At 30.2% G+C, this 27,493-nt stretch overlaps 1 protein-coding gene across 2 annotated transcripts; it reads left to right on the top strand.

Moving 5' to 3' along the window:
- Positions 1–26,702, top strand: LOC111711240 (gamma-aminobutyric acid receptor subunit pi). 2 transcript variants are annotated; one of them, XM_023485534.1, is made up of 10 exons: positions 1–74; positions 9,908–10,017; positions 10,422–10,492; positions 10,759–10,805; positions 17,038–17,145; positions 17,600–17,677; positions 18,373–18,441; positions 22,392–22,477; positions 25,249–25,279; positions 26,544–26,702. In XM_023485534.1, the coding sequence occupies exons 1-10, from the start codon at positions 28–30 to the stop codon at positions 26,650–26,652; spliced, it is 756 nt and encodes a 251-aa protein (XP_023341302.1). In that variant the 5' UTR covers positions 1–27; the 3' UTR covers positions 26,653–26,702. The 2 variants fall into 2 exon arrangements, with proteins under 2 accessions (XP_023341302.1, XP_023341303.1); XM_023485535.1 differs by lacking the exon at positions 18,373–18,441.
- Positions 26,703–27,493: the final 791 nt, after the last annotated feature.

Genomic DNA, 27,493 nt, shown 5'->3' on the forward strand with positions numbered 1-27,493 from the left:
AATAATTTTTTGTTATTTTCAGAGAAAATGTTCCGAATGAATTTAAAGCTACCTTTTCTCTTGGCTTATTTCACGTAAGAGATTTTTTCAATTCAGCTGAAAATCACAATTTTTCAGACGTTAGGGTAGATACTTGTTACGAAAAGATCATTAAAATCGTCCATATTAAGTAACTTAAAATAAAAATAATTGTACTTTGCAAAAAATGAAAATCTTTCTTTTTATAGAATTATGAATTAAAACTTTCCTGAATGATCATTTATAGAATTTAAGTTACATTATGTTGAACCAACCTCTTTTTAGAAATATCAGACATAAATAAAACCAAGGTTGTATAATACGGTTGGTTACTCTCGATGCGCTCCAATGTCCGGAAAATGTCGTTTCCAAGATAGATAGATAAAAACCTAATATGACGTCACTGATTACACTGACGTCATAATAGGTTTTTTATCTATCTATCTAGGAGACGACATTTTCCGTACATTCGTAGTGCATCGAAAGAAACTAACCTTATTATACAACCTTGAATAATTCCGATATTTGATTATTACTTATTGCATAAAAATATATTTTTTAACGAACACTGCACCTTTAAAGGGTACCATTGTAAATCGAGGAGGTCCCTCTTTAAATCAAAGGTTACTTAAAATTAGTTTAGAGTCCCTTTCAGGGGAGCTTTTGGAGAATAGTTCGACATTCAGTCAACTTAAAATGTCAGATTTTTTCAAAGGATATTTAGAAATTGTGAAAATATATTTCAGGAACGAGGTTTCCTACAAAAAAATACAAATTGTTATTGACGTACATGTTTATAAATAATGATTGTTAATAAAGATTAAACAGTTGGGTATAATTATGAACAAATGGGTATTGTTGTGAATTAAACAATTGGCTTAGAAATATGTACCATTGAGAATAGAATAGAAATTGTGAATCGATAAATGCAGGTTTAAAAGGTACTGTTGTGAATCAAACATAAGGAACTTACGATCTAGAGTTGCATAGCATGGGAATAGTTGTTTGAATTGTAGTCTAAAGCAATTTAATCTTCTGAAATAAATATTCATTTGGTTAAAGGAATTTCACTGTTTGTTTGCAAAATGATTCACTGGAATTATGTTTAAAATTGTTTCTTTTAATGAACTTTAAGTTTTATTATCTACATGAGGATTTTGTTTACTTTATGCGGAGACCTTGAAAATGTTTGGTTTGGAAAATGAACGGAGGGTCTAGCGGAGGTACAATTTGTCAAAGGCGACCTTACAACAGAGTAGATTATGGGATATGGTTCACAGTGGCCTCAGGAGGATATAAAAGTTTATAGACGAGAAGAAATTAGAACCATAACCCATAAAATATTTACATTGTGGTTTGATTGATTGATTGGTACATTACAAGTGACATATTGTCGCAGTACATGTAAGAATATTATTATTATTGTCGAACTATCAAAATTGATACAGAAATACGATGTCATGAATAATCTGTTGCAAGCAAAAACTCTTTTGGAAAAATTAATCACCTTATTGGAACAATTAAACATTGAAAATGAAATATTCACCAAAAAAGATAAAAATAAAATAAAATAAAAATTTCGCCGAAATTTTATAAAATTTAAAATATTTCTTTTCTACTTTTCTTAATTTGATGACAGCAGCATTATTGGAATATTTTAATCGATTCAAAATTTAAAAAACAAATCATGTTTCTTATAGTTCTATCATTTTAAAAACCAATCTTTAGTCCATCATGTCTCTCAAATTAAAATCAGATTAATATAAGATTTTACAACAATTGTGTACTAAGTAATCAAAAAAATTTAAGAAAGAATTTTGGCCTATTTCTCTTCTGAAGTATCCATGACCATCTCAGTCGTTCGGCTAGCTATAGGACCCATAGCAAACATTTTAATTTAATTAATAAAACTCTTTTTGAACAGAGAAAATTATGGGAAATTAATAAGTATAAAGTAAGAACAGACTTGATCAAAACAAAAATTTGATTTTCACAAATTTTTCTAAAGATAGGCTTTAAAAAGGAATGCATTAAATTTTATTTATATAATAAACTTTCTGCAAAATTTTCTCGCTAAAAGTTTATCAATGAGTAAAATGTATGAAAAGCTTAGAAAATTGTATTTCTATCTTGGATTGAACATTTCTCTCTTCAATCCATTATAATTCATCAAGAATATGAAGGAAGAGATAGTGTTGATAAATAAATATATTGCGAAGTAGAAAGATAAATAAATACTAGCCTAAACAGAAAATGTGTTTATTTATACAATTTCTACGTGTTTTTCTTTAGTAGAAATGCGTAAGTCACTTTATGTAAGAGAAACCACATTAGAAAAAAATCATTTTTCAAATAGCAAACATTGATATATAATTCATACTTGAAGGATAACGTTTTGAGTCGAGCATTGTCATAATTTTCTGGAGGGTCAATTGAAATTAAGCTAACATTCCCTTTAAGTTGTTATCAGTTCACGAATAAAATCAAGAAATATATTTATGTAAAGCTGAAAATGAATTTTTGTTCTGGGATTTAAATTTTAAATCTCTCCAATATGCCGTCAGGGGAAACAGTTTTCGAGAACATTAGATTTTAAAGATTGTATTTTCGTTTTCATGTATTAGTTTAGAATTGTTGGTCTAATTAGTTTAGAATTGTTGGTCTAATTAGTTTAGAATTGTTGGTCTAATTAGTTTAGAATTGTTGGTCTAATTAGTTTAGAATTGTTGGTCTAGTTGAGTTTAGAATTGTTGGTCTAATTAGTTTAGAATTGTTGGTCTGGTTGAGTTTAATTCTTCGTACAGATAAGGAAGTGCTACTCAAAATAAATAATAAGATAAGAGGATGAACCATATCAATAAGATTACAAAACAATTCATTATTTTTTTGGCTTGAATTCTTACAATCCCAAGTTTATTGAATCCTCCTGTGTAAAGCATAAGGAAATTGAGTGCACTTGAGTCAAGATATGCACTTGTGAAAATCATTTATAAATCATTTATACAGAAGAAGTCTTTTCTGATATATTTTGTAAAAATATCACAAGAACATTAGATCTCGAATCATGTCGCCTAAAGGCAAAAATCACATTAAGAGAATGTTCAGATATTGAAAATACTTAAAGTGAGTGTTCGCGAAAAATAATAAGGGGATACAGGCTAAATGTGGATCAAAGGAATTAATTGCCTTTGCCACAAATTGTGCTTTTCTAATCCCTATAGCTTTTCAACCTGATGGTGTAATTGTACAACTTTGATATTTCAAACTTAGAAATATAGAGTTTAAAATAGCTATGACCTATGGGCTATGACATTTGGTTGCAAAGATATTGGAATTAGAAAGTCAGAGTTTGCGACAAAGACTCATGATTCCTTTGGATTAAATCACCACTAATTTGTCTTCAAGCTCTCCTTTGCGTCTTTAAGGAGGTTAATGCAAAAGAACGAGAAGACGAGTAAACTCGAGGATTTTATAAAATATGATTGATGTGCGGCATTCTCGACCAGATATATTATGAGTTCAGGAGATCGATTAATTGATTGTAAATGTCGTCTCCGTAATTTAAAATCCTTCTAATAATTACACAAGTCTATATAATAGAATTGCTCATACACATATATATTTGTTTGTATATATGTTAGCTATGGTTGAATTTTTTTGAGGTAACCCATCAGTATACTTTTTTCTCTAAAAATCAATTTGAATTTTTTTAAAGATCGATTTTTTTAAAAATTCCACGGGCAACGCATCTTAAAGTTTAATTGGTACACGATTCATAGAGCAATTTACATGGACTCTCCGTTCTGAGCATTAAACATTTTTAACAAAGAAATTGAGTCTTTACCACTAACTCTGATTTTCTAATCCCAATATCTTTGGAACCCAATGTCGTAAACCTTTGATATTTCAAACTTATATTATTTGATCTAACAAAAGTCATAGTTTGAAATTTCAAAGGTTTACGACGTTGGAATCCAAAGATATAGGGATTAGAAAATCAGAGTTTGTGGCAAAGACTCAATTCCTTAATTCATAAACATAGACGCTTTAGATAGAAGTTAAATTAGTAGCTATCGAATCCAAAGTTGATTTGATTTAGCGTATAGCCCCTTTCTTATTCTGTAAAGAATATAATTCGATGGAAAAATAGTAAAATGTTTTAAAGTTAGATTAATATTTCTGGTGGACATGGTATATTTATTACCCAGGTTGAACATTTCTTTACTTTTGTTTCAAATTGTTTATACAGTACACCTACATAGAGATGAGCACGTTCGACTTTTTTTCATTTCGTTTCTTCATCGTTCGTGAACGACCCATTTCGTTCCTGTTTTTCAATCGTGCTAAAAAGAAATTTATTTCGTTCAATCTCAAAATTATCGTTAATTTTCCATTTCGTTTGTTTTATCACTAAAAGAATTTTCATTAAAATCGTTCGTTCAGTAAAATCGTTTTTTCAGAGACTAGTTTACTCAAGAAAATTGTTCGTTCAGTTAAAAAACAATTATTTTTTAAAAAATGTGTTCGAAAAATCGTTTTTTTTTATTAAAAAAACTATCGTTTTTAAAAAACTTTCTTCCAAGAAATCTTCAAATTTTTTTAAAATTTCGTTCGTTAGGTAAAAAAACGATCGGATTTTTACTTTTGTTCAAACAATTCTAAATCTTTATTTGTTTTGTTCTTGAAAACGAAAAACAACGTTTTTTTCATTTCTTTGAACGATCCATTTCGTTCGTCCATTATTCGTTTTTTAACGACACCCCTTTTCACGAAAAAAATTCGTTCGAGCTCAAAATTTTATTCGTTCAAAAAAACGATTCCCATCTCTACACCTACAGCGAGATACAAGTTAGATTAAACCGAAGCAAAATCAACATGTAGAATATATATAAACAGATTTAAGCCGGGAAAATTATTTTGCTTGAAAATTGAAAAGATGCAACATAAACAAAACTGAACCTTAACACAAAAGACGACCCTTTATGAGAAGTTAAAATAGCTAATTTTAAAACTATCAAGAATAAGCTCAGTCCCTCAATGTTAAAAGTTTGATTGTTGGAAAGGAGTCATTTTTTGTAAAGAAGCTACAATCAAAATTATCGTTTTTAATTTTTTTTTGCATTGACAGCTAATTCATTAATGATCAGACAAAGCTTTTGCGGATACGGTTATATATCGGGCATTGCCTTGTTTGCCTGGGGAGGATTGCTTGAAAATTCGCTTACAATCCTTTTAAAGACACCAAAGAAACAAAATTGTTCGAAGTACTTTATTCGTATGCAAAGTTATAATTTTCGCAAATACTTGAACATTTTGAGAAAAAAAATCTTAATCCTATAAGAAAAACAAATTAAAGGGAGTGACCGGAAATGTATGGTGGTTGAACTGAATATGTAGTATATTGGACAAATTTTTATTCATTTGAGACTTATAAAACGTTTCTAAAACTGAGTTTGAGCGCAGAGTCGACGTTGAAAATCATGAATTTGGGTGGGTACGTTTTCAGAATCGTTTTTTTAAATTATTAAATAATGACGACAAAAAATGTAACAAAAATTCTGCAGTTAACTAATTTGTTGTTTATGAACAGGTTGGGAAAATAAAAATTAACGCTTATCATCGAAAATCAATTATTAGTTTCTACACTCACTCATTATTTACAAAGATTTTGTGAAGATTTTCTGGATTCTTTATTGAAAAGACGACATTTGAAGAATTTGAAGAAATCTGCGAACAAATTCATAGAAAATAAGAACTTTAATAAAATTATGAAAACAAAATAATTAATTCTAACATTGATATTGACAAATTTTTTTAGAGAAATTAAACATCTAATTAGTTTAATACTGTGAATCCCAGATATATGAATTCATAGCAAGAGTTCTTTATAATGTCGTATTACATATTTAAGATCAAATGCTGAAGAAAAATGAGTTTAATATTAATATATCAATTGCATTCATATTTCAGGGCTATTGATTTACCTTGAATTAAAAATAAAAAGAAGTTTCTTTAGAATTATACACTATACAAAACTCTTGCTACAGGGTGTCCCACGAAACATGACAATAGGAAGACGACTTGAAAGTCGTCTTTGGTATTTGAATTTATTTGTGACATTTAGTCTTCTATCTACTTTAACATGTACGATTCTTGAAACAATTATCACATAATTCTCCTAGCCCTGGCATTTCCAAAAAGTGGTCTGCGTTTTTTGTGCTTTCAATATTACCTGAGATATAAAGAGTTTGGTTCAGATTTCAATTTTGCTAAATAAAAGCAAAATTGTCGAAATCTGAACGAAATTCTTCATATCTCGGGAAATATTGAAAGCACAAAAAAGGCAGACCACATTTTGGAAATGGCAGGACAAGGGAAATTTTGTGATTATTATCTCTAGAAATTTACTTCTAAAATTAGGTTGACAAATAAACGCAGCAAATTATATCAAAAATCAAGACGACATTCAAGTCGTCCTGCATACTGTCATGTTTCGTGGGACACCCTGTATGTATTCATATTTCAAATATCTTGGATTCACTGTATATAATTTTTACTTTATTTTTCGTCGTCGTTATTTAATGATTTAAGAAAACCACCATACATTGCAAGTCACTCCCAATAAAAGAAAATTTTAATAATCCTTGTTAATCGGGCGTTTTTTCGGAGAAAGATACCTGAAACCACCCTAACCCCCCCCCCCCCTCCAAACCTGTATACCATATAGTGTAAAGCGTTTAGTTTAATTTAATCAAATTCAACTTTGGGATTAATTTGTGTAATGAAATATATGCATTAAGTCTTGGATATTATTGCTTTTCTTGATTTGATAACAAATTGAAATGCACAAAGATCAACAAAAGGGTTTCCGGTGCACAAAAGTTGTATAGTATAATGTCGAATAACATCACGGTATGTTTACGTTTCTAACACTGTACATTTGTATATAGAGTGGTCGTATTTCTTGGGGTGATTTTAGGGAATGGGGCAAATATAACTAGGGGTAGGCAAAGTTCCGTTAACAAAACGAAACGTAGTTTAAGTCCTAGTTCAAAAATATTGATTTTTAGATGGTGAAACCATAGCAAAGTTATTCCGTTGCACGCAATTCCGCGTAATTCTGCGCAATTTCGCGAATATTTAATTGCTTCCTTTTTCGCAATCATAGCGCAATTCCGCGCAATGAACTGGCGCAAGCGGAAGCAAATATTGCGCACAATTCCGCGCTATGGAATTCCGATTGGAAACCCTAGTGGCAGGTCTGGGCCTAATCACGGTTTAGATCTTATATTTTCCACCTCACGCCTAGTTTTTTCATAATACAGGGTTTCCCAATAAACATGGGAATTAAGAGACGACTTAAAAATCGTATTTGATTTCCGATTGTTGATAAATGACAAAGAATGTAATGTAATAAAGGTAGTATGGCTTATGAGCGTTTCAAATTATGGTCGGCTTTCTGTTTATCTCTAAGATTAACGGAGATATTAAACATTTAAACGATTTTGTTGGAATTTATTAAATTGAAACAAAGACGAGTAACAAAGACGATATAGAAGTCTCACTGAATTTCCATGCGTATTGGGACACCCTGTACATGGGAATATCATTTTTATATCCTTTCTGTTTTATCTACCAAGACACTATAAGATTAACAATTAAATAAATACTGCAAAGTAAATATTTATAAATTCATATGGATCCAGTTTATTCATGTATTTGGTTTGGTCAATGTTGCAGAAACAGTATATATATTATTTCCGATAGATCTATTCAAGATAGGTTCTTTTTTCAAATATTATCTTTTTCTGTTTATCCTTAAATTTGCCATACCGATAAAAGTCAGAAAAAGGCCTTGTTTTTAACTTAATTTTTAATGTGATTTGACTTTAAGAGGAATCCTACAAAAATTGATATTTAATTAAAATACTTTTATTTTTTTATTTGTTCTTTTGGTCTACAACATTGGACTGCAAAGATATATGGATTTTAAAATCAGAGTTTGTGGCATGGACTCATCTCATCACGATTCAAAAGTGAAATGTTTTTCCTTCTGACTTGAATAAATTATTCATACTAGGCTTTCACGGCGATGCGCTCCCAATTCTTTTTAAATTTTTTTATTGTGGCTTTATCTGTGAGCATTGTCTCTATGTACAATAAAAAACAATAGAATAAAAGTTCGTCGATTAAATGATATTTTTTCAAAGATTTTAAAAATTTTACAAAAATCAAAATTTGTTGGAAACCAATTTTTGTAATTCTGAGTATACAATAACTTTCCCTGAGGTCTCAAAATGGCTCAAATGTTTAGGTCTGATTGGTTCAGCCGTACATTTATTGGATAATAACAAACAGACAAGCAAAGAATATTTATGTAAGGCGCTTTAGAATATGCCTAAAATAGGAAACCAAGATCAAATGAATTATTAAATTCTGCACTTTCGTCGCTGAAATCTCACTCTTTATAACCCTGTAAATCCCTGAGGGATGAGCACAGAAGATCTAAAAACTTTCATCAAACAGTTCTTCACTTGTGGTCAAAATTCGGAGTATTTTTAACAAATTTCAGATATTTATTGAATATTCGACGAACTTGTCCGAATTCTAAAATTTTCAAGCAAACTTTAAATTCAGCATATCTTACTCATCGTTATAATCTACTAGCTTTAGTGCCCGGCGTTGCCCCTGGGATTTCGATAAAAAATATCGATTTTCTTTTAGTTTCCTCACTCAAAAAATTTCAGCCAATTCGGTGAAGTCGTTTGGCCAGCTATAGGTTACATATACATATATATACATATGAGCGAAGAGCTTTATTATAAGTACAAATAATGTTAAAGAAAACTTTTTAAATATAAACATGGTGGCTAGCTCTCATTTAAAAATCGATGAAAATTTTGCCAATTACTTATTGAAAACTAAGAAAGTAATTCAGAGCTCTAAAATGAACATGTTTAGGGCTACAAAAAAGCATGAGAATATGAGTGAGATAGAATAAAGGCAAAAGCGTTGCAATTGTCCACATAGCTAGTCAGATAATAGATACTTCATAGCAGTCCAGAGATGGAATTTAAAGAATTTGAGCCGCGGTTTAAATCCGCCAAAACCCGGTTTAAATTAAGCGCCGGCTTAAATCTTGAAACATTTAATACAATTTTAAGTGTAACCCATTATATTTAAACCGCGGCTTAAATTTAAACCGCCGCTCAAATTCTTTAAATTCGGCCACAGGTTACTGTGCAAAATGCAAAAAAAATATTTAAGAAACTTTCGCAAAAAATGTTTTACAAATGTTTTACAAATTACAAATAATGAAAATTACTGAGTTTAAGTGAATAGTCGACAATTAAAAATGGATTTGGATGGGAACGTTTTCAGAATCGGTTTTTTTTTTAAATTATTTAATAACGACGACGAAAAATATAGTAAAAATTATACAGTATACTGATTAGATGGTTAGGAAAATATTTCTCAAAAGAAATTTGTCAATAAATTTATGCTAGAATCAATTATTTCGTTTTCATCATTTTATTGAATTTCTAATTTTCTATGAATTTTTACATCGTGGAAAAGTTTTACATGTCTCAAATGAATCCAAAAGAATTTTTCCACAACACTGTATACTCAGTTTAACTACCTTACATAGCCGGTCACTCCCTTTAATAATATATTATTACTGTAAGATTTCTGGTAACTGTGGATTGGACATATATGACAGGGGTTTTTATTAATGGTGTTCATTTAAATTATAAAAATACATCTATAAATATTAATTAATGTTATGAGTAGCGTTATACTTCGGATGAATAGGTGAATCAATATGTGAATGAAAGGAGGGATGAAAGAAAGGATGAATGAATGAATGAATTAATGAATGAATGTTTAGGGTATCTACTGAAGTATCTGGAGGTTATGAGGAATGTACTAAGGATGGTATACTTATCTCTGATATATTTTGTCTACCAAAAAACTACAGAAAAGACGTCCCCCCTCATAGTAAGCAAATCTTATTTTAAAAAAAGATGTTATTCTTCTGATAATACAATTTAATTATGATTAACATGGGTTGGACATTTTTAATGTATTTAAAGTTAAACAATCATTAAATATATTAAAGTTTTGTTAATTCTAAACCATCCAAATATATTTAAGTTTTGTTAATTCTAAACCATCCAAATATATTTAAGTTTTGTTAATTCTAAACCATCCAAATATATTTAAGTTTTGTTAATTCTAAACCATCCAAATATATTTAAGTTTTGTTAATTCTAAACCATCCAAATATATTAAAGTTTTGTTAATTTTAAACCATCCAAATATATTTAAGTTTTGTTAATTCTAAACCATCCAAATGTCCCGTGAATTTTTTTCTCTTTTGCCTATTAATTATCCTTTTTCAGCAACTGGACCGCTAAACGTGTTTTTCAAACTTCCTGTGACAGAAATCAGTCAGATAGATGACAAAAGATCGGTATGAATGTTTTTTTTTTCCATTTCCATCATTTCTAAATCATTTTTGAAAAATCGTTTTTGATGGATCACTTCTGATGATTTGTTTTGTAAAATTGTTTTATTACTATTCATTTCTAAATTTTCCTCAGTTTGGCTATTTCTAGTTTTTAAAAATTGAATTTTTCTAAACTATTCCAAAATTTATACATATATTTCCGAATTATATTTAAACAAAAGAACACTTTTAAATTTTTAGTTTTATCTATTTTTAAGTTTTTTTTTTAGCAAATTACGCTGAGGCTAGCCTACAAAATCAGATGGCCAGAGCATAGGTAATTATTATATCAATCACTTGTATATAATTTATTCTTCGATCAATTCAGCAAATCTGGGTTTTACAAAAGACTGCAAATCTTATACTTATTTGCAAGTTTTGAAATTTATCTTAGTTAAAAATTAAAAGTTGCTCAAAAAGTGTAATTAAAGAAATAATTCTTTATTTAAAGAAATTGAATTTTTGGCATAAACTGAAATTTTTAATCCCGATATCATTGCAACCTCCCAGTTTTATTTGAAGTATAAAAGGTGTTGCAAATATATAAGGAATAAAAAATCAGAGTTTTTGAGCAGAAACTCAGTTCCTTTTTAATATGAAAATAAATTAAGAAAAATCATTCATCTTGCTTTCAACAAACTGCTTTTATCCTTAAACACACATAGCAGAATTCTAAGAATTTTTACTCAGACATTTTAGAATTTTATTATTTAAAAGTTTTTTATTAGAAAACAAAAGAATTCCAACAAAAAAAACATAAGCATTAAAGGGAATTTAGTTTTCCATCTGAAACGTTATAATTCACAATTCTAATTTCTCCATAAATGACTTTCGGATTTAAGTGATGCTGGAAAGAAGAATGAAATGAACACAATTTTCAAAATAAGACTTTTTATGTTTTCTAATTCAATTCCCAATCAAAACTTCATGAAAATCGGTCAAGGGGTTCCAGAGTTATGATCAGACACATACAAACATAAACAAACGAGATTACTACTTTATATAGATTATATTATATACAAGTAAAATATATATTAAAAATTAGGGCTTATCGAACAACCTTTACAAAAGTTTTGCTTGCTTTGGACTATAGGCAACAAAAAAAATCAAATGTGATAAAAAAAAATTTAATAATATTCTGAAACATTTTTTTGCCTATTTTTCTTCGACCAATTTGGTCCATCCAGCTCAAGTTAATATGTATATTTATTTATTTATAAACATACATAACATACAAATATAAATATGTATATATAAGCAAAAAGCTTTATGATATGATATTGATGTTTACATCTATATATATTTAATTTTGTTAAAATGTGCTATTGTATTTTTGAAAAATCCGCAATCGTGCTTCTGATGAATGTCAAACATGAAGCACAGTGTCCACTGTCCAGCAATAAGCTATCTAAATAAACAATAGAAAATGTTCTTGGCTTACAATTATATTTATATATATTTCTCGATCCTCGGTGCTCAGAGAATAATTTAAAGGCTAGGTTCCGTTGTGAATCGGACATGTAGCTCTTTAAATAGATGGTTGAAAGTACTTTCAGATATTGAAATTTAAAAATATAATATTTAATATTGGAAATGGGATTGGCTACTCTCGAATATATTGAACTGATAAGATCACCATATTTTCATCTTTAGAAAAATTTTAAAGCAACCTAATATTGGAAAACAAGTTAAGAAAACTAATCTCAGTATAACAGCCTTTACCTTGATTGAACTATTTTTATAATCTTTGACTTTGCTCTACTCTCAAGGTATATCTAGCTATAATACCTTGGTAAACTCCGGTTTAATTATACAGACCAAGATTGTATAGTATAGGTTGGTTACTCTCAACGCACAGAAAGGTCGTCTCCTATTAAGCATAGATAGATAAAAACCTCATACGACATCACTCCCGCCTCTATGATCAGTGAAGTCATATAAGGTTTTTATCTATCTAGGCTTAGGAGACGACATTTTCCGTACATTGGAGCACATCGACATTAACTAACCTTATTGTACAACCTTTGTACAGACTTGTAGTAAATGCGGTACTCGTAAAACTTCTTTCAAACCAGTATCAATCCAGGTATCTTTCGTCAGCTATCAATGTCAACACAGAAACAAGCTCAGCTATCAATGTCAACATGGACACAAGCTCTTAATCGATCAATGCCAAACCAATTGGCACGATCTCAGCTTTATGTTTCATCAAGAACAAAATTAATCTTATCACTGTAATCAAAACGAGTCAATACTAGCTGCAGATTTCTATTTAGAGATCTATATTACAAGTTAACATTGATAATAGACGTAATTACAAGTTTTACGTCGATACATATTTACAAGATTAGCACGGATAGATGCAACGTAGTTAATCTATTAATACATGGGTGGATAGATATAACGTAGTTAATCTATCAATACATGATTACAGCGTAGTTTAAGTTTTAATGTATTTAAGATTAGCGCGGATCTATTATGCTAATCAGAATACATGTTTAATGTTACAAAGTTAGTTACAGCATTGATAATTAATAATGTATAACGTAGTTTAGGTTTACATTTATCGTGTCGTGTGACACGATATTTATTACAATTACGCTATATTTATTACAGACTTACCTTTATGCAGACTTATCTTTCAGACTTACTTTTCAGTTAGCTTAATGTGATGTGATGTGTAACAAAAATCCATCCATCTGTCTAAGAATGGAATCTATTTATTCAATAATATATTATCTATCTTTTATAACTAATAATGAATTATCTATCTAATAATTTATCAACAATAATAATATGCTTTCTATCCAATAATATATTATACTAGCTGAAGGGCCCAGCGTTGGCCGTGGAAAAAAATTGTAAAAAAAAATACGATTTTTTTAGCCTATAACCCCTTTCACGTGGATTTAACGGTTTTGTCAATATTCCAGAAAGCTGTGACTTTCGATCACAATTTAACCCATAAAACATAATTTGTTAATCTTTTTTCTTGAATACTTTTTTGTTGGCATATGCATTTTGAATAAAAATATATAAAATAAACAAATCCGTAAAGTAAATGATTATTGAATTTAAGACCAAAACACGTTTGATTTCAAATAGAAGAAACCGAATGCTGCTCACTCTGGTTAGTCCGGTGTGCTTTGTGTCCCCAAAAAATTCAGCCCAATCGGTCCAACCGTTTGGCCGGCTATAGGCAATATATATATATAAATGTCTTGTTTTAATATAGATATCTGACATAATCTATCTATCTAATTATTATTCTAACAAAAATCTATCGTTTATCTTTATCTATCTAATCATAAATCTGTGTTTTATACTTATTTATATCAATTTATCGAGCTTTGCTAACTGATAAAAAAGTTGAGAAAATTGAAAAATCAAATAAACAATAAGATCAAATCCTGCAAAAATAAACTTAGTTTTTACCACAAACTCAAATTTTCTAACACGATGTTGTAGACCTTTAATGTATCGAACTACGAATTCTGTTAGATCAAATAAACTAAGTTTGAAATATTTTCACATTTAGGTCCTAATAATAGGAATTTGTAAATTTGAGTTTGTGACAAAATCTCAGTTCATGACCCAAAGGGAGGTCACAAACAATGCACGCAAACAAAAATTTCAGTTAAATCATTTTTGGGAAATCCATTTAATTATGAAAGCATGAAAATCCGCAAGATTTCTTATGTTAAATATGGTCTAAAACGTGTGTGGTACGGAAACTAAAAAACAACATAAAATGGCTGTAATGTATACATATTAAATCTATATATGTAGATATATAAATGTTTAAATAGAATTATCCAAATATTCTGGAATTCCCATGTTTTCCATTACTGGGTAAAAATTGAATCAAGAGTTTTGCAAGAATATCTTTGAATATTGTAAAATGTATACATACATTGCAAGAGTTACTTTTAAATTTCAAAGATATGTAAATCTAATAAATCCAAAATGTAATAACAAATATAACAATATCACCACTTTGATTAAGTACAGATTTATTCAATTAAATGTAGATTTTTATAATAGTAGTAGTAGCATTGATAGTTCACGGGATTGTAGCCGTGTTGATCTTGTCCTGTTTGATATTCATAGCAGACGGATTGTACCTGGACTGATACAGATTGTGGCAAACTTTTCAGAGTACGGCATTTACCACATATGTATCTAATAAATTCCTAACTCTGATACTTCATAATCTATTTTCTCTAATGAGAACTAATACTTCTAATCAGAGTTCATATCCAACTAACTATATTTGAGTATAAGGTAGAGATAAAGATTAACCTGACCGATAATACGGTCAGGTGATTATAGCGTAATTTATATACAGGTAGGTTCAGGTTTCCAAGATATGGGGGTTATTACTATATTTATTACATGTAAGCCTCTTTATATCATCATTTCAGATTTTGTATTGATATATGATGCTGACCACCGTGCGACAGTATTAGAAATTTAAAACACGTTTGTCTTGTTTAAAAACTTGCCAATAAAAGAGAAATTAACATTGAAAACATGTGTGATATGATATACATTTAACGTGAAAATGGAATAGAGTCCTTGCCACAAACTCTGATTTTCTAATTCCTTTATCCTTGAAACATAATTTGTTGTAGACCTTAGATATTTTAAACTATCAATTCTGTTAGATCAAATAATTGAAATATATCAGGTTGTAAAGATATAGAGATTAGAAAATTTGAGTTTGTGGTAATGACTCAATTTCTTTACTTCATCTATCTATCCCTTGTCCTTGGCTTGAGGCTTGAAAAAAAGCCCGAATTCAGATAATTGTCTTTACTCCCGGTGGATTTATATTACAGCTGAGAAAATCCATTTTTCTTCAAATGTTCCGGAAATCCTTCTTCAATTCGAAGATAGAAACTTTAGAGTGGTCACAGACATATTAAAGGAACTGTGACCCTCTGTGCAATTAGGGCAATGCCCGATTTACAACAATATCCTTTAAACCTATGACAATTCATAAAGTGTGTTTAAATCGCTTGAAACCCACTTGAATTCCTGTAAGTACACATGTACGCTGCGTACAGTGTGCTCAACACGGCTTGAAACTTGAAAGAGAAGTATTGGTTTCTGCCAATTCTATTAAGTTAATGTTAATATTTGTAAAAGGTAAAACAGCTTGCACCCCAGTTTAAAAGTTGCATGATTCTTGCCGGTACAACACATATACTGTATATTCATTCAGCCGTACTGTCTTTGCATGAAATTACACTAAAAGGTCTTTTTATTGACTAAACATTTTATTATTATGGTAAATAAATTTGTACTGGACATTGCATGCAGCTTAAATACAGAGTTTTTGTCTTCAGACAATAATTCCACAAATCAAATAAAATGCATATTTATTATCATAAGGGGTGCAGTTATGGGTTTTCTTAATGCCCCTTAACTCGGAAAGAGTACAATAGAAGGAACACATGGAGAAATCCCCTATACCCTTCCTCCTACAAACCTCCTTATTTCCCTCCTATACCTGCTTCACAACTTGATGTCAAAATAAGTATTTGGAGAGACCTCAAAGTGTAGAAACAAGAAGAAGCAAGATGCAAGAAGAAAAAAGAAAATTGACCAGGAAAGAGTGGAAGAGAAATCTCTTGAAATTAGAGATAAGGGCTTGGAAGAAGGGTTAAATGATCGCTCTCCTTCCCCTGTCCCCTCCCCCAAGAAAATATTAGGAAACTGTGTTTTTACTTAGTCAGATGCAATTCAAGAGTAAACAAATCTATACATAGAGTTCCGAGAAAGAAAGCAAGATCCAGAGCTAGTTCTTGTAAAAAGGCAAACTACAATGACATCCAAAAAAATCTTTTCTTTTTATTTTCAAAATTAGATAAATATAAGAAAATGAAGAACAAGAAAAATAGAAATCTCAAAATATTTCCATTTGATATTATATAACTATTTAAGGATATTGTAAAATTTAATTAAAATAAATTATTAAAGTTAAAAGATTATAAAATGTATCTAAAGATTGCAAAATTTGCAACTGAACTATATTAAGCATGCCTTAATTGTTTTCAGAAATATAAAAGTTGCAAATCAGTGAACATTCTAAAATCCTTAGCAACATTTCTAAAATAAACAGACGAGCAAAGACAACATTCATTCCACAGTTTTATGTTTCTCAATAGATTTGAAATACACAATTCTTGACGACATGTTTTTAACTTTTTTTTTTGACTTCCTAAAGGTACTGAAAGTAATTTCAAGTGGCGGCCTCCTTGCAAAGATTTTAATGCCTGATTCACGATGGTACCCTTAAAAATGTTGTCTGATTAATAATGCAAAAAATACTGACGTTTTTCTAAGGTTTAAAGTTCTTAATTCTGATATTTTCTGTATGTTTTTATTCTGCAGTATATACTCTGTAACCTGTATTTATAAAGAATGTACTCTATAAACTTTTTCTATAAAATGTACTCTGTAACCTATTTGTACAAAATGTACTCTGTAACCTCTGTGTACAGGATGATACTGAATGACAGTGCTGACTGGAGTAGAGGAGAAATCAACGTGAGACCAGATCTGATCAAACATTTTTGGACGCCGGACATTATTATACATGACCTTATCAGGTATTTATTTACAAATATTCTATGCACAAATATGAAAAAAGCAAACTTATTTAACTATACAATTTAAAATTCATTAAATTTTGTCATCTTTGTATCCTTGCAACCTGATGGTATAGGTCTGTGTCCTGTGATATTTCTGGCTTATTTTTAGGGGGATAGGTATACAAAAATAAATATAGCATTATCATTCTTCCTAAGAGTAAAATCTATCAAACTATTTGGTTTACAAGAAAGCTTGGTCTAGTGAGAAATTTATAGACTGGGAAATTCTAAATGTATTACTATTGATATAGCACTCTATTCCTTGATATCTGATGTATTATATATCATATACCACGCGTAAACAGTGTCATTCATATCTAGAAAAAGGTTGAAAAATGACACATTTGGAGGAAACATTTACAACATTTTACATTTGTGCAAATTAATTACATTAAACATGTTTACTGTTTAGATTTACTAAACCTGAAGTACTTAATGAGGTGGCAGCTCTAGAGATTGTCAGTGATCATTCTATTTACTACAAAGTCAGGTAAAACGCATTTAAGATGCTTTGCACCCCTTTTTGTCGTGAAAAGTACTTTTTACTGTGACAAGCTTGATTCATAAGTTTATACATTTTTTTATAAAATGAATACGCTTTTTGATCGTAATGTAATACTATGCGGCATACCGCTCTATGATGTACCAATTCACAGCATACCACTTTATTATGTACCACTCTAGGGTGTACCACAGTGTAGCAGTGTACATTCCAATCTACAGTGTACCACAGTGTAACAGTATACGTTCCAATCTACAGTGTACCATTTTACTGTGGTCCACTCTATGGTGCGACTCTCTTGTGTGAACCACTCACAGTGTGTCACTCTACGGTGTACCACTCTGCTGTGTTCTACTCTAATTGTATCACTCTAGGGTGTGCGACTCTAGGGTGTGCCACTCTACTGTGCAGTGTGCCACTCTACTGTGTGCTTCTCTACTGTGTGCTACTTTACTTTGTGCCGCTCTATGTTGCGACACTCTAGAAAGTACTACTCTACAATGCATTACTCTACGGTGTACAACTCTACAGTGTATACAGTCTACTACTTTACGTTTAACAATCTACTACTTTACGTTTAACCGTCTACTGCTTTACGTTCTAATCTACAGTGTACCATGTACCATTTTACTGTGGACCAATCTACAGTGTGTCACTACTCACTGTACGGTGTACCAATCTAGTGTGTGCCACTCTATGCTGTGCTACTCTATGTTGTGCCACTCTACAGTGTACTTTGTTCAACACAAGGGGTAAGCTTACTTAATAGCAAGTACTTAATTTCGTGTTTATCCTGAAAGCTGTGCAATTAAACTTTGCATAAAAATTATATAAAGACATGGAGCTTATACTGGGTCTTATATAAATACTAGATTTACATAGCAATAAAAGGAGTATTGGAAATTTTAAAATCTAGTTCCACGGATTTATTTTATTTGAAAATTTAACCATATTTCATGGGGTTATTTTATCTTGTTTCAAGATAAAATAAAAGGTAAAAAGTTCGGTAAAACCTGGTTTTATGTTATTTTGACATATTAGAAGCCAGGGGGGAAAGGGTTGAAAAATCTTATCTATTTGTCAAGTTTAGGAAAACGTATTGTGTAAAATTTACATGCTCTTCAGTAATGAAAATATCGTCTAGACCTATAAACCTTAAAATTACAATGATAAGATTTATTGTGGAGTGTCCCAATATACAAGGAAATACAAATTTTTTCGCAAAATTTGCGCAAAAAATATCACCCTTTTATGTAAACCCTAGCATTAGTAACGCTTAAAGTTTTATTCAGCGCATTCCTAAATGTGATCCATCATTTTATATCCTAAAAATTGGCGGGGTTTGTAGGTATTTCGACAATTATTAATTTTTCCTTGTTTATTTTTGAAGATGCATAATGGGGCATGGGACGTGGCGGTGCGGAGGGGGGGGGGGGTGCCCAGAAAGTCTCTTAGCCTAACCTAACCCTAAATAAATACTAATTTAATTGAAAATTGTTGAAAAAAGGAGAATTTTAAGTCATTTGAGAAAATCTTAGGAGCTTGTCTATTCCCCCTCGCACCGTTACGTCCCATGCCCAAAAATAGCACAACACATTTTGAAAATTGAATATTTTCTTTAAAGTGAAATTACTTTTTGATTTTAACTACCATTAGTACAGAGTTACTCACATAGGAAGAGACTGTAAAGACGACATGAAACTCTTTTTATATAACATTGCCTTGAAGATAGTCTTGTAATGTCTTTTTTTATGATTTCGTTAAGAAAGAAAATAGTTAAAAGTTTCAGAGAACCATTAATGTAAAGAAACAGACCATATCAATTCCGTACAGTCGTCTCTGAAGTCGCATTCTTTGTGGTAAACCCTGTATGGTAAATACTGTTGAGTCACAGACCATGTAGTTGTCAAGATAAGAGATCTTTATACGGCGGAAATTTCATTTTTAAGAAATAGAAACAATTCCAGGTTTATAGTTCTCAATAAACGGAGAAAATTACGACACAAGAGTTTTAGAGTTGAATAATTCTCACATTTTAATCTTACTATAGAGTTCAGTTAAACAAATTCATGATTTTACTTTTTAAATTGCAAGTTAATATGTGACAAAACAAAAAAAACTTTAAAAAAAAAGACTTGGTTAGCTTAAAAAAAATATATTGCTAAACATGTGGGTTTCAGTTTTAACAATTGGACAAAATACGAAATAGCGAATATTAATAATAGTCCTTAAAGTAATTGCTATAGCACACTATACTAAACATGTATTAAAGGGAATGTATACGTAATTTTAGGTTCACCCCAATCTTAAAGTTGCATGATCCTAGACGGTATAAACTGTTAAGAAATCACAATTTTAAAATCAGGAAATTATCGACTAGAATAATAGAGATAGCTCGTCCATCCTGGATGAGGCAGAGTGTAAAAGGTGCTGTTGTACTTGTACATTATGCATTTCACTTTAAGGGTCTTTTTAAAATAATTTGAATTCTTGTTTTTACCAAGTTTATTTAAATATAATCTAAGATGAAAAGTGTGGAAATCTTAATTAAGCTTCTAACAGATCTAGGTCCCATGAGATGATTAATTAACCGTCTCTACAGAGCTTAATCAAGAACAATATACCTTTAATTATCTCTACAGTCTTAAATACAATTAAATAATTTAACGTTTAACTTAGAAAAATAAATATAATCTCAGCTAAAATGAAGGAAGAACTGAAAATTTAATGTAAAATTTGATAACTACATTAAACCTGAAAAGCTTCTCTCACATTTGCAAAAACACATTTATTTACACTTGGTAAAAACAAAGCTGTATTGCAAAAAGAGATAAAATAAAAAAATCCTATCTCAAATTTCAAGATTAGTGCTTTCGGTGTGCTGGCGGGTTCGTCAGACCTAGTGGTGGTGTTTTAAACACTTGCATTGATTGTGTACAAAGGTCAGAATTCTGGGTGTGGAAGGAAGGGTTGTATCATAGTTAAACAATTTGGTTAATCTCTATATATGTTGAGGTCTGAAAATATTACATGTGAGGTAAATGTGTTAAATATATTTGGTTTGGTTTCTCATATTAGAGGACGACATATAAAATTATCTATTTTTGTAGTATTGAAATTGGCTAAATTATAAAATTAACATAATATTAAAATAATATATTTATGTAAACTTTAAATTTTCGAAATTTTCCTTGTGTAAATCTAAATCTAAAATTCGGTGATGGTGATGGACCAAACCTCTGTAGAGTAAAAAAGTAGATGTTAGTTCCACATTTATTGAAAATATATTTCGGTCTGGGTTGACCCTCGTCAGTTCTAACGATATGATAACCATCAAAATCGATAAAAAAATAAAATAATGTAAAAATCACAAGAAGATAAACAAACAAAAAGATTATTCAAAATAAAAATTTGGGCTGTCAAATGGACATAAGGGAAAAGAACTAACATGATAGAAATATATAAGGAAACAATCAATGTTAAATTGAAATCTTATATTTCTATTTATACAGTGATCACCAGAAAACTCTAAAACAGAAAGGCGACCCCCTGTCGGGATATTGAACTTGTAACCCCACACCTTTTCCGTTCTGAGCACTGACTAAAAATGGGCTTTTCAGTTGTATTTAGTCGTGATCCTCTTGATGAATGATAAGTGTCTCAAGGCGCTTAAATAATACTGACTACTAGTCACAAATAGTCTCTAAAATTTGCGACCTTGGTCCACCCGGGTTTTTTATGTTCTCAAAGTACAAAACGAATTAATTTTCAAAACCAACAATTTTGTAAGTATATTTTTCTGACAAAATTAATCTGAAATTTTCTTTTTTCCTACAACAACAATCTTTTTGGAAAAACTATAATGTCAGATTTTTTTTTAGCTACGACGAGTTCTAATTTTCAAATTCCTTAATTATAGATTTTTTTTTTATTTCTTCAACAATAATATTATTTTTGCACACAAAGAAAATGTTTTTCATCTCTACAAAGGTTTTCATTGGAACAATGCGCATTCCTGAAACATGTTTGCTATAGAAATATTTATCATTTAATTGAAGATATTAAATTCCTCAATATTTTATACAGTTGCATTCTTATAGTATATCGGACTATTGGACAGATAAAGTCTTGTATACGCCCCTGCTCTGAACATTTCATCAGTTAAAAAATGCGGCATTTCTGAGAGAACACCTTTGTAAAAAGAATTGATTAGATGTTTCTTGCTTTATTAACTACAAAAGTCTTAGCAATCACTACATTTGGAAAAGTAACAACCAAAAAAGTTTTCGGAAATATTGGCACACAATTTCGGAAATATTGGCACACAATTTTGGAAATAAAAAATCCTGTGGAAAAAAAGTCCTTTTGATGAAAAGTCTCTGGAATTAAAGACTTTTTTCTAGCTTTTTTTTCTTTGTACATATTTTTCAGGACTTATATTCCTGAGACTTTATTGGCAGCCCCCCTTTTGTTTTCGGGAAAAGTCTGAAATTCTGGACTTTATTTCCAATGACATTTTGTCATAGGACTTTTTTACCAAAGATTTTATTTCCAGGTTTTTTTGCAAGACATGTTTTTCCTGCGACTTTCTTTATAGATTCTTAAAGAATCTAATCTATCTCAGAGACAGAAAAAGAGAGATTATTACTTTAAAAACAGAGTTATGAGATATATATATATATATATATATATACATATTTAGGAGTGATATCACTATAGTGTGCAAGGGAATGGTGTTTCTACAGTATCCTATGGACAAACACAGCTGTTTCTTTAAACTTTCAAGTTGTAAGTAATCAATCAATCAATCTATCCATTAATCAATCAATCAACTAATTTTTTAAACAATCAATCAATTCTTTGTATTAACCAAATGATCAATTAATCAATCGATCAGTTAATTAATCAATAACTAATCTACACTACAACTAATCAATAATTATATTTATCAATCAATCATCCTATCAATTGATCATCCATTCAATCAATCAATCAATAAATACCAGTCCATCAATTAGTTAATTAATGATTCAGTTAATTAATGACCAATCATGTACAAGCAACAAAATCAGTCAGTCAATCAAAATTTCAAAATACAAACATATTAAAAAGTTTTTATGCTCGACTTTAAAAGGACTTTTGAATTTATAAAAAATTCGAAATTTTTTGACATCCTTATTAGCGACTGCAGACAAATTTCAGCGGTGCCGAGTCTTAGAATTATAAAATTATTGGATCTAATGAGCGAAATACTTATTTGAACCAGGTGTAACACTTCAAGTTTTTCTCAAATTTCTTATCCCGCGTTAAACCTCTTGTAAAAAGTGACAAAAACATGAAATCCTTTAAGACACTAATCCATACTCTACAGAAGATCCTTTTAAACTCCAGCTTTTAAATTTCTAATCCGGTGAAAGGAATTCTGTTCAAATTTTAACAAATAGGGAATCCAAACTCCTTAATGGGACTGTTATTTTAATTCACAACGGTACCCTTTAAACCTTTATCTGATCATCAATATTGGAGACATCGTCGTTATTCCAGCTTCAAACTATTTATATCTGTTAACTTATCCATTCTGTCTTGAACAAGAAATGCGCCGGTCACTTTTTTAGTGAAGCTATAAATGAAAATAATCAGTTTTCAAAAACATAAATTTAGATATCTTATTGATCAGGCAAAGTTTCTGAGGGTATCGTTGTGAATCAGACAAGCCAATCTATCACTTGAATTTACGTTTACAGTCCTTTGAAACAATTTTTTTTTTGTATTTTGCTTCAAAGAAATGCCGGCAATATTTTTTTTATCCAGAAATAAATCTTTAATGTGAAATACACAACACATACGTCGTATATATCAATACAATAATGGCAACTTTAGATTTAAATTTTTATTTTTCATCAAGCTTTAAAACAGCATTGATACACATAAACAAAGAAACAAAGAATAAGCTTATAAACCATTAAAACTTGAAAAAAAGTCGTCTTAATTGTACTGATTTAGTCGCCTACAAAAGACATAATTTAAAAAAAACAAAATCTTAAAATTAATTTCCCTTTCCCTTTTTCACTCATAACTTGAATACATGATAGAAATATATAAGGAAACAATCAATGTTAAATTGAAATCTTATATTTCTATTTATACAGTGATCACCAGAAAACTCTAAAACAGAAAGACGACTTTAAGACTCAAGATATGACTTGAACTAGTCCAAGAACATTTGACACATCAATTGATCAGACCCATTTCACTTAGTTAGTGATTTGATAAATGCACCCGTTCCCCCCCCCCCCCCCCCCCTGCCCGTTTAGGGGTTGAAAGAAGGTTTAAGAACTCAATTTTAATGATTAAAAGAATTCCCTCTAGTTTCTGCAATTATAAAGACAATTTATTAACTTGTATATTATAAAGACAATCTTCTTAATCTTCTCCTTCTGTTTAAGTAGCTTAGTTTCTTTAATTAATCTTCTCCTGCTGTTTAAGTAACTTAGTTTCTTTAATTAATCTTCTCCTGCTGTTTAAGTAACATAGTTTCTCTAAATAATCTTCTCCTGCTGTTTAAGTAACATAGTTTATCTAAATAATCTTCTCCTTCTGCTTAAGTAACATAGTTTCTCTAATTAATCTTCTCCTGCTGTTTAAGTAACATAGTTTCTCTAAATAATCTTCTCCTGCTGTTTAGGTAACTTAGTTTCTTTAATTAATCTTCTAACATTTTACTTCTTCTTCCAGAATACATTCTTACTTGACAAGATATTTCTTCTGTTGCACTTCATAAAGGACATTAAAGAAAAAAACCTCATCCTTGGTAAAATTATCTTTAGTTAAGAAAGGAAAACTGTGGAATAGGAACTCGACATTAAAGCAGTATTTAAAGACGTATTCAAGATGGTGATACACAGTTTATAGCTTACAGTCACAGATCAGAGAAAATGTGCTGAACACACTTCACAATCGTTGTGTCTCATCAATTATTTTTCTCTCTTCTTCATAATCCCAACTGCTAGCAGGCCAGCAGCTTTGACAAGAATACCTGAATATTTTTTCTTTGTCATCGTCATTGTAATTTGCCATAATATCTAGTTGGTATAGCGAGAATATCAAAAGATGAAAAAATGTATATTAAAACGATATTGACAATCACTGAACATTGTGCAGTGCACGATAGCTAATTATTAAACCTTTCTGTAAACTCCTCTTTATAATTAGAATTAAATAATTAAATATTTAAAAATAAATACGAATGTAAACTCAGAAATAGGAAGACGACTTTTAGACTCGAATTATGACTTTAAATATTCCAATGAGTATGAGACACAGCAATTGTGCAGTGTAAACAGAATCCTTTCACACTAATAAGAGATTTATTAAGTATTTAGTATGAAAACCATTTGCTTTGAAACAACATCGAATGATCATACACTTAAGTATTGCTGTAAAGTCGTCTTCTTATTCTATGTAAATCTGGTTCTCACTTTATAATATTTTATGTAAATCTGGTTCTCAATGTATAATATTCTATGTAAATCTGGTTCTCACTGTATAATATTGTTTAGATGGATATGAGGAAGACAAGATGAAACTAAGGAAACTATAAAACATTCATTATTTTTATAAAATACTATTTTCTTCAAGGGTTTGCAGACATTTTTTCAAGACACCACAACTAGAAATTATTATTTTTTAGATAGAAATGCAAGGATAACTTTTATCATTTTTGCTCAAATGAAGGTTTACAGGAAAGCGGACATGCAAGTCTTTAAATGAAGGGTCACTTGAAATAACGTCTACATTCCCTTTAAATGGAGGTTCACTTGAAACAACGCTACAGTCCCTTTAATTGGAGGTTCACTTGAAAAAACGCTATAGTCCCTTTAAATGGAGGTTCACTTGAAATAACGCTACAGCACCTTTAAATGGAGGTTCACTTTAAAAAAAACGCTACAATACCTGTAAATGGAGGGTCAATTGAAATAACGATACAGTGCCTTTAAATGGAGGTTCACTTGAAATAACGCTACAGTCCCTTTAAATGGAGGTCCACTTGAAATAACTCTACAGTCCCTTTAAATGGAGGGTCACTTGAAATACCGCTACAGTCACTTTAAATGGTTTTAAATGACCTCAACTTGAAATTAATGTTTTCGTACATTAGAAATCTTTCTTCACCGAGAAAAGAGTTTTAAATATAAATTAAAATATTTTAGTTTAATATTCTCCTCCTTGCGGTTTCACTCGATTTAATATAAAGAAATAAAGAAAGTTTAGCTTCCATACTTCCATACTGTTAAAAATCAAATTATAGATTAAATAAAACTCTTAATGTTGAAGATTCATAAATGATTCAAAATCTGGGGTTTTGTTTGAAATTCACACAATTTTGCAACGCATCTAATATAAAGAAAACCGACCTACCATTTTCTAATAATGGCACAAATTGTATTTTTTTATAAGAATTTATATATTTTTTTCATTATTCTGAGCTGGGAACTTATGCAGTAGATACTCATAATCCTGATCACCTGATCTCGATATCCACTTTTAACTTGAGGACCATTGCTTGATTTCTACATTTTAGTTATTGATCTTCAAGGTGCAATTTCACGCGGACATCGAATAAAGATTAAATCAATCTGCAGATTATCGAAAGATCAAGATCAGGCATTGATCACAATATCCATTTTCCCAAATAACATTTTTTTAAAAGTTTTTAAAACACATGAATTATGAATATTTTATACTTTATACTACTGATATAGATAAATATAGCGAGACCCCCTGTCGGGATATTGAACTAGCCATCTTATACAGCTGACTCCACCACCCCTCCGCCATCTTGAATGTTGCTTAGTGGAAAGTTTTCGTATGAGCGGTATAATCAGCGAACTCTGAATTTCCACGTGGATTTTAAGGAACTAGATCTAGATAAACGGACATGGCAGGGATCTTCTAGTAAGTAATAATTCAATTGAATAATGTGAATAATCTAATTCTTTAACACATTTTAATATTTAATTAGATGCATGCGGAGAAACATTAGGCTGAAATACAACATAAAAGAAAAATATAACCAATTTTTTCCTGAAAATGTAAATATGTATCTACGTTTGTAAAACAGTATGCAGGTGTCGGTGATATTAGACTAATAGTCTGGTTGATTAATTGATAGTTTGACTTGTTGAATTGTTGACTAATCTCCTCAACTCGGACACAGTAGTTAAAAACATACATGTAAACTGATATATTTCAAACCTGCAATAAAATGCAGGTATAGTAAAATTAATGACAATGTATAGATGTAGTTGAATATTTAGTAGTATATCTTACAAGTGATATAAGGAGTAATCAAGGATCTGAGGGTTTGATGGGATAGTTGAAAACATTTGTAAATATAAACCTGGTTGTTTAAGTGGAATTTACAATGGATTACAAAGTTATTTATGAATTTGATCTTTCACTTTGTAAAACGTTTCACTGTTAGTTGTTTCTTTTGTCGGAGAGTTCAGATAAATTGAACTAAGACTTGCTTTGGTTTGAAGTTGCTCTGAGAGAGGTTTTGGTAAAGACGACTTATGGAGGTAGGGGCGGGGGTGAAATTGGATTTATGATCAACAATGTTGTATCTGCTTTTGCCCGTAAAGTAATGTCCTTTTTAACAACAAATTTTATAATTTTATGATTTTAATTTTTTTGGCTAACACAAAGAAATACTAAGAATATATATTTTTTCACATAGGATTACCATCAATGGATTAGAATTTAATGAGAATGAAACTCTAAACTCACAATTGGAGTGTCCGC

The sequence above is a fragment of the Eurytemora carolleeae genome, unplaced genomic scaffold (assembly GCF_000591075.1).
Source record: "Eurytemora carolleeae unplaced genomic scaffold, Eaff_2.0 scaffold1109, whole genome shotgun sequence".
In the NCBI taxonomy this organism is placed as follows: domain Eukaryota; kingdom Metazoa; phylum Arthropoda; class Copepoda; order Calanoida; family Temoridae; genus Eurytemora; species Eurytemora carolleeae.

Coding starts and splice junctions, on each gene's coding strand:
- LOC111711240 (XM_023485534.1), top strand. CDS start 28: ATGTTCCGAATGAATTTAAAGCTACCTTTTCTCTTGGCTTATTTCAC. Junction 10,493..10,758: donor AGATAGATGACAAAAGATCG/GTATGAATGTTT, acceptor TTTTTTTTTTAG/CAAATTACGCTGAGGCTAGC. Junction 18,442..22,391: donor TACTTTGTTCAACACAAGGG/GTAAGCTTACTT, acceptor ATACATATTTAG/GAGTGATATCACTATAGTGT.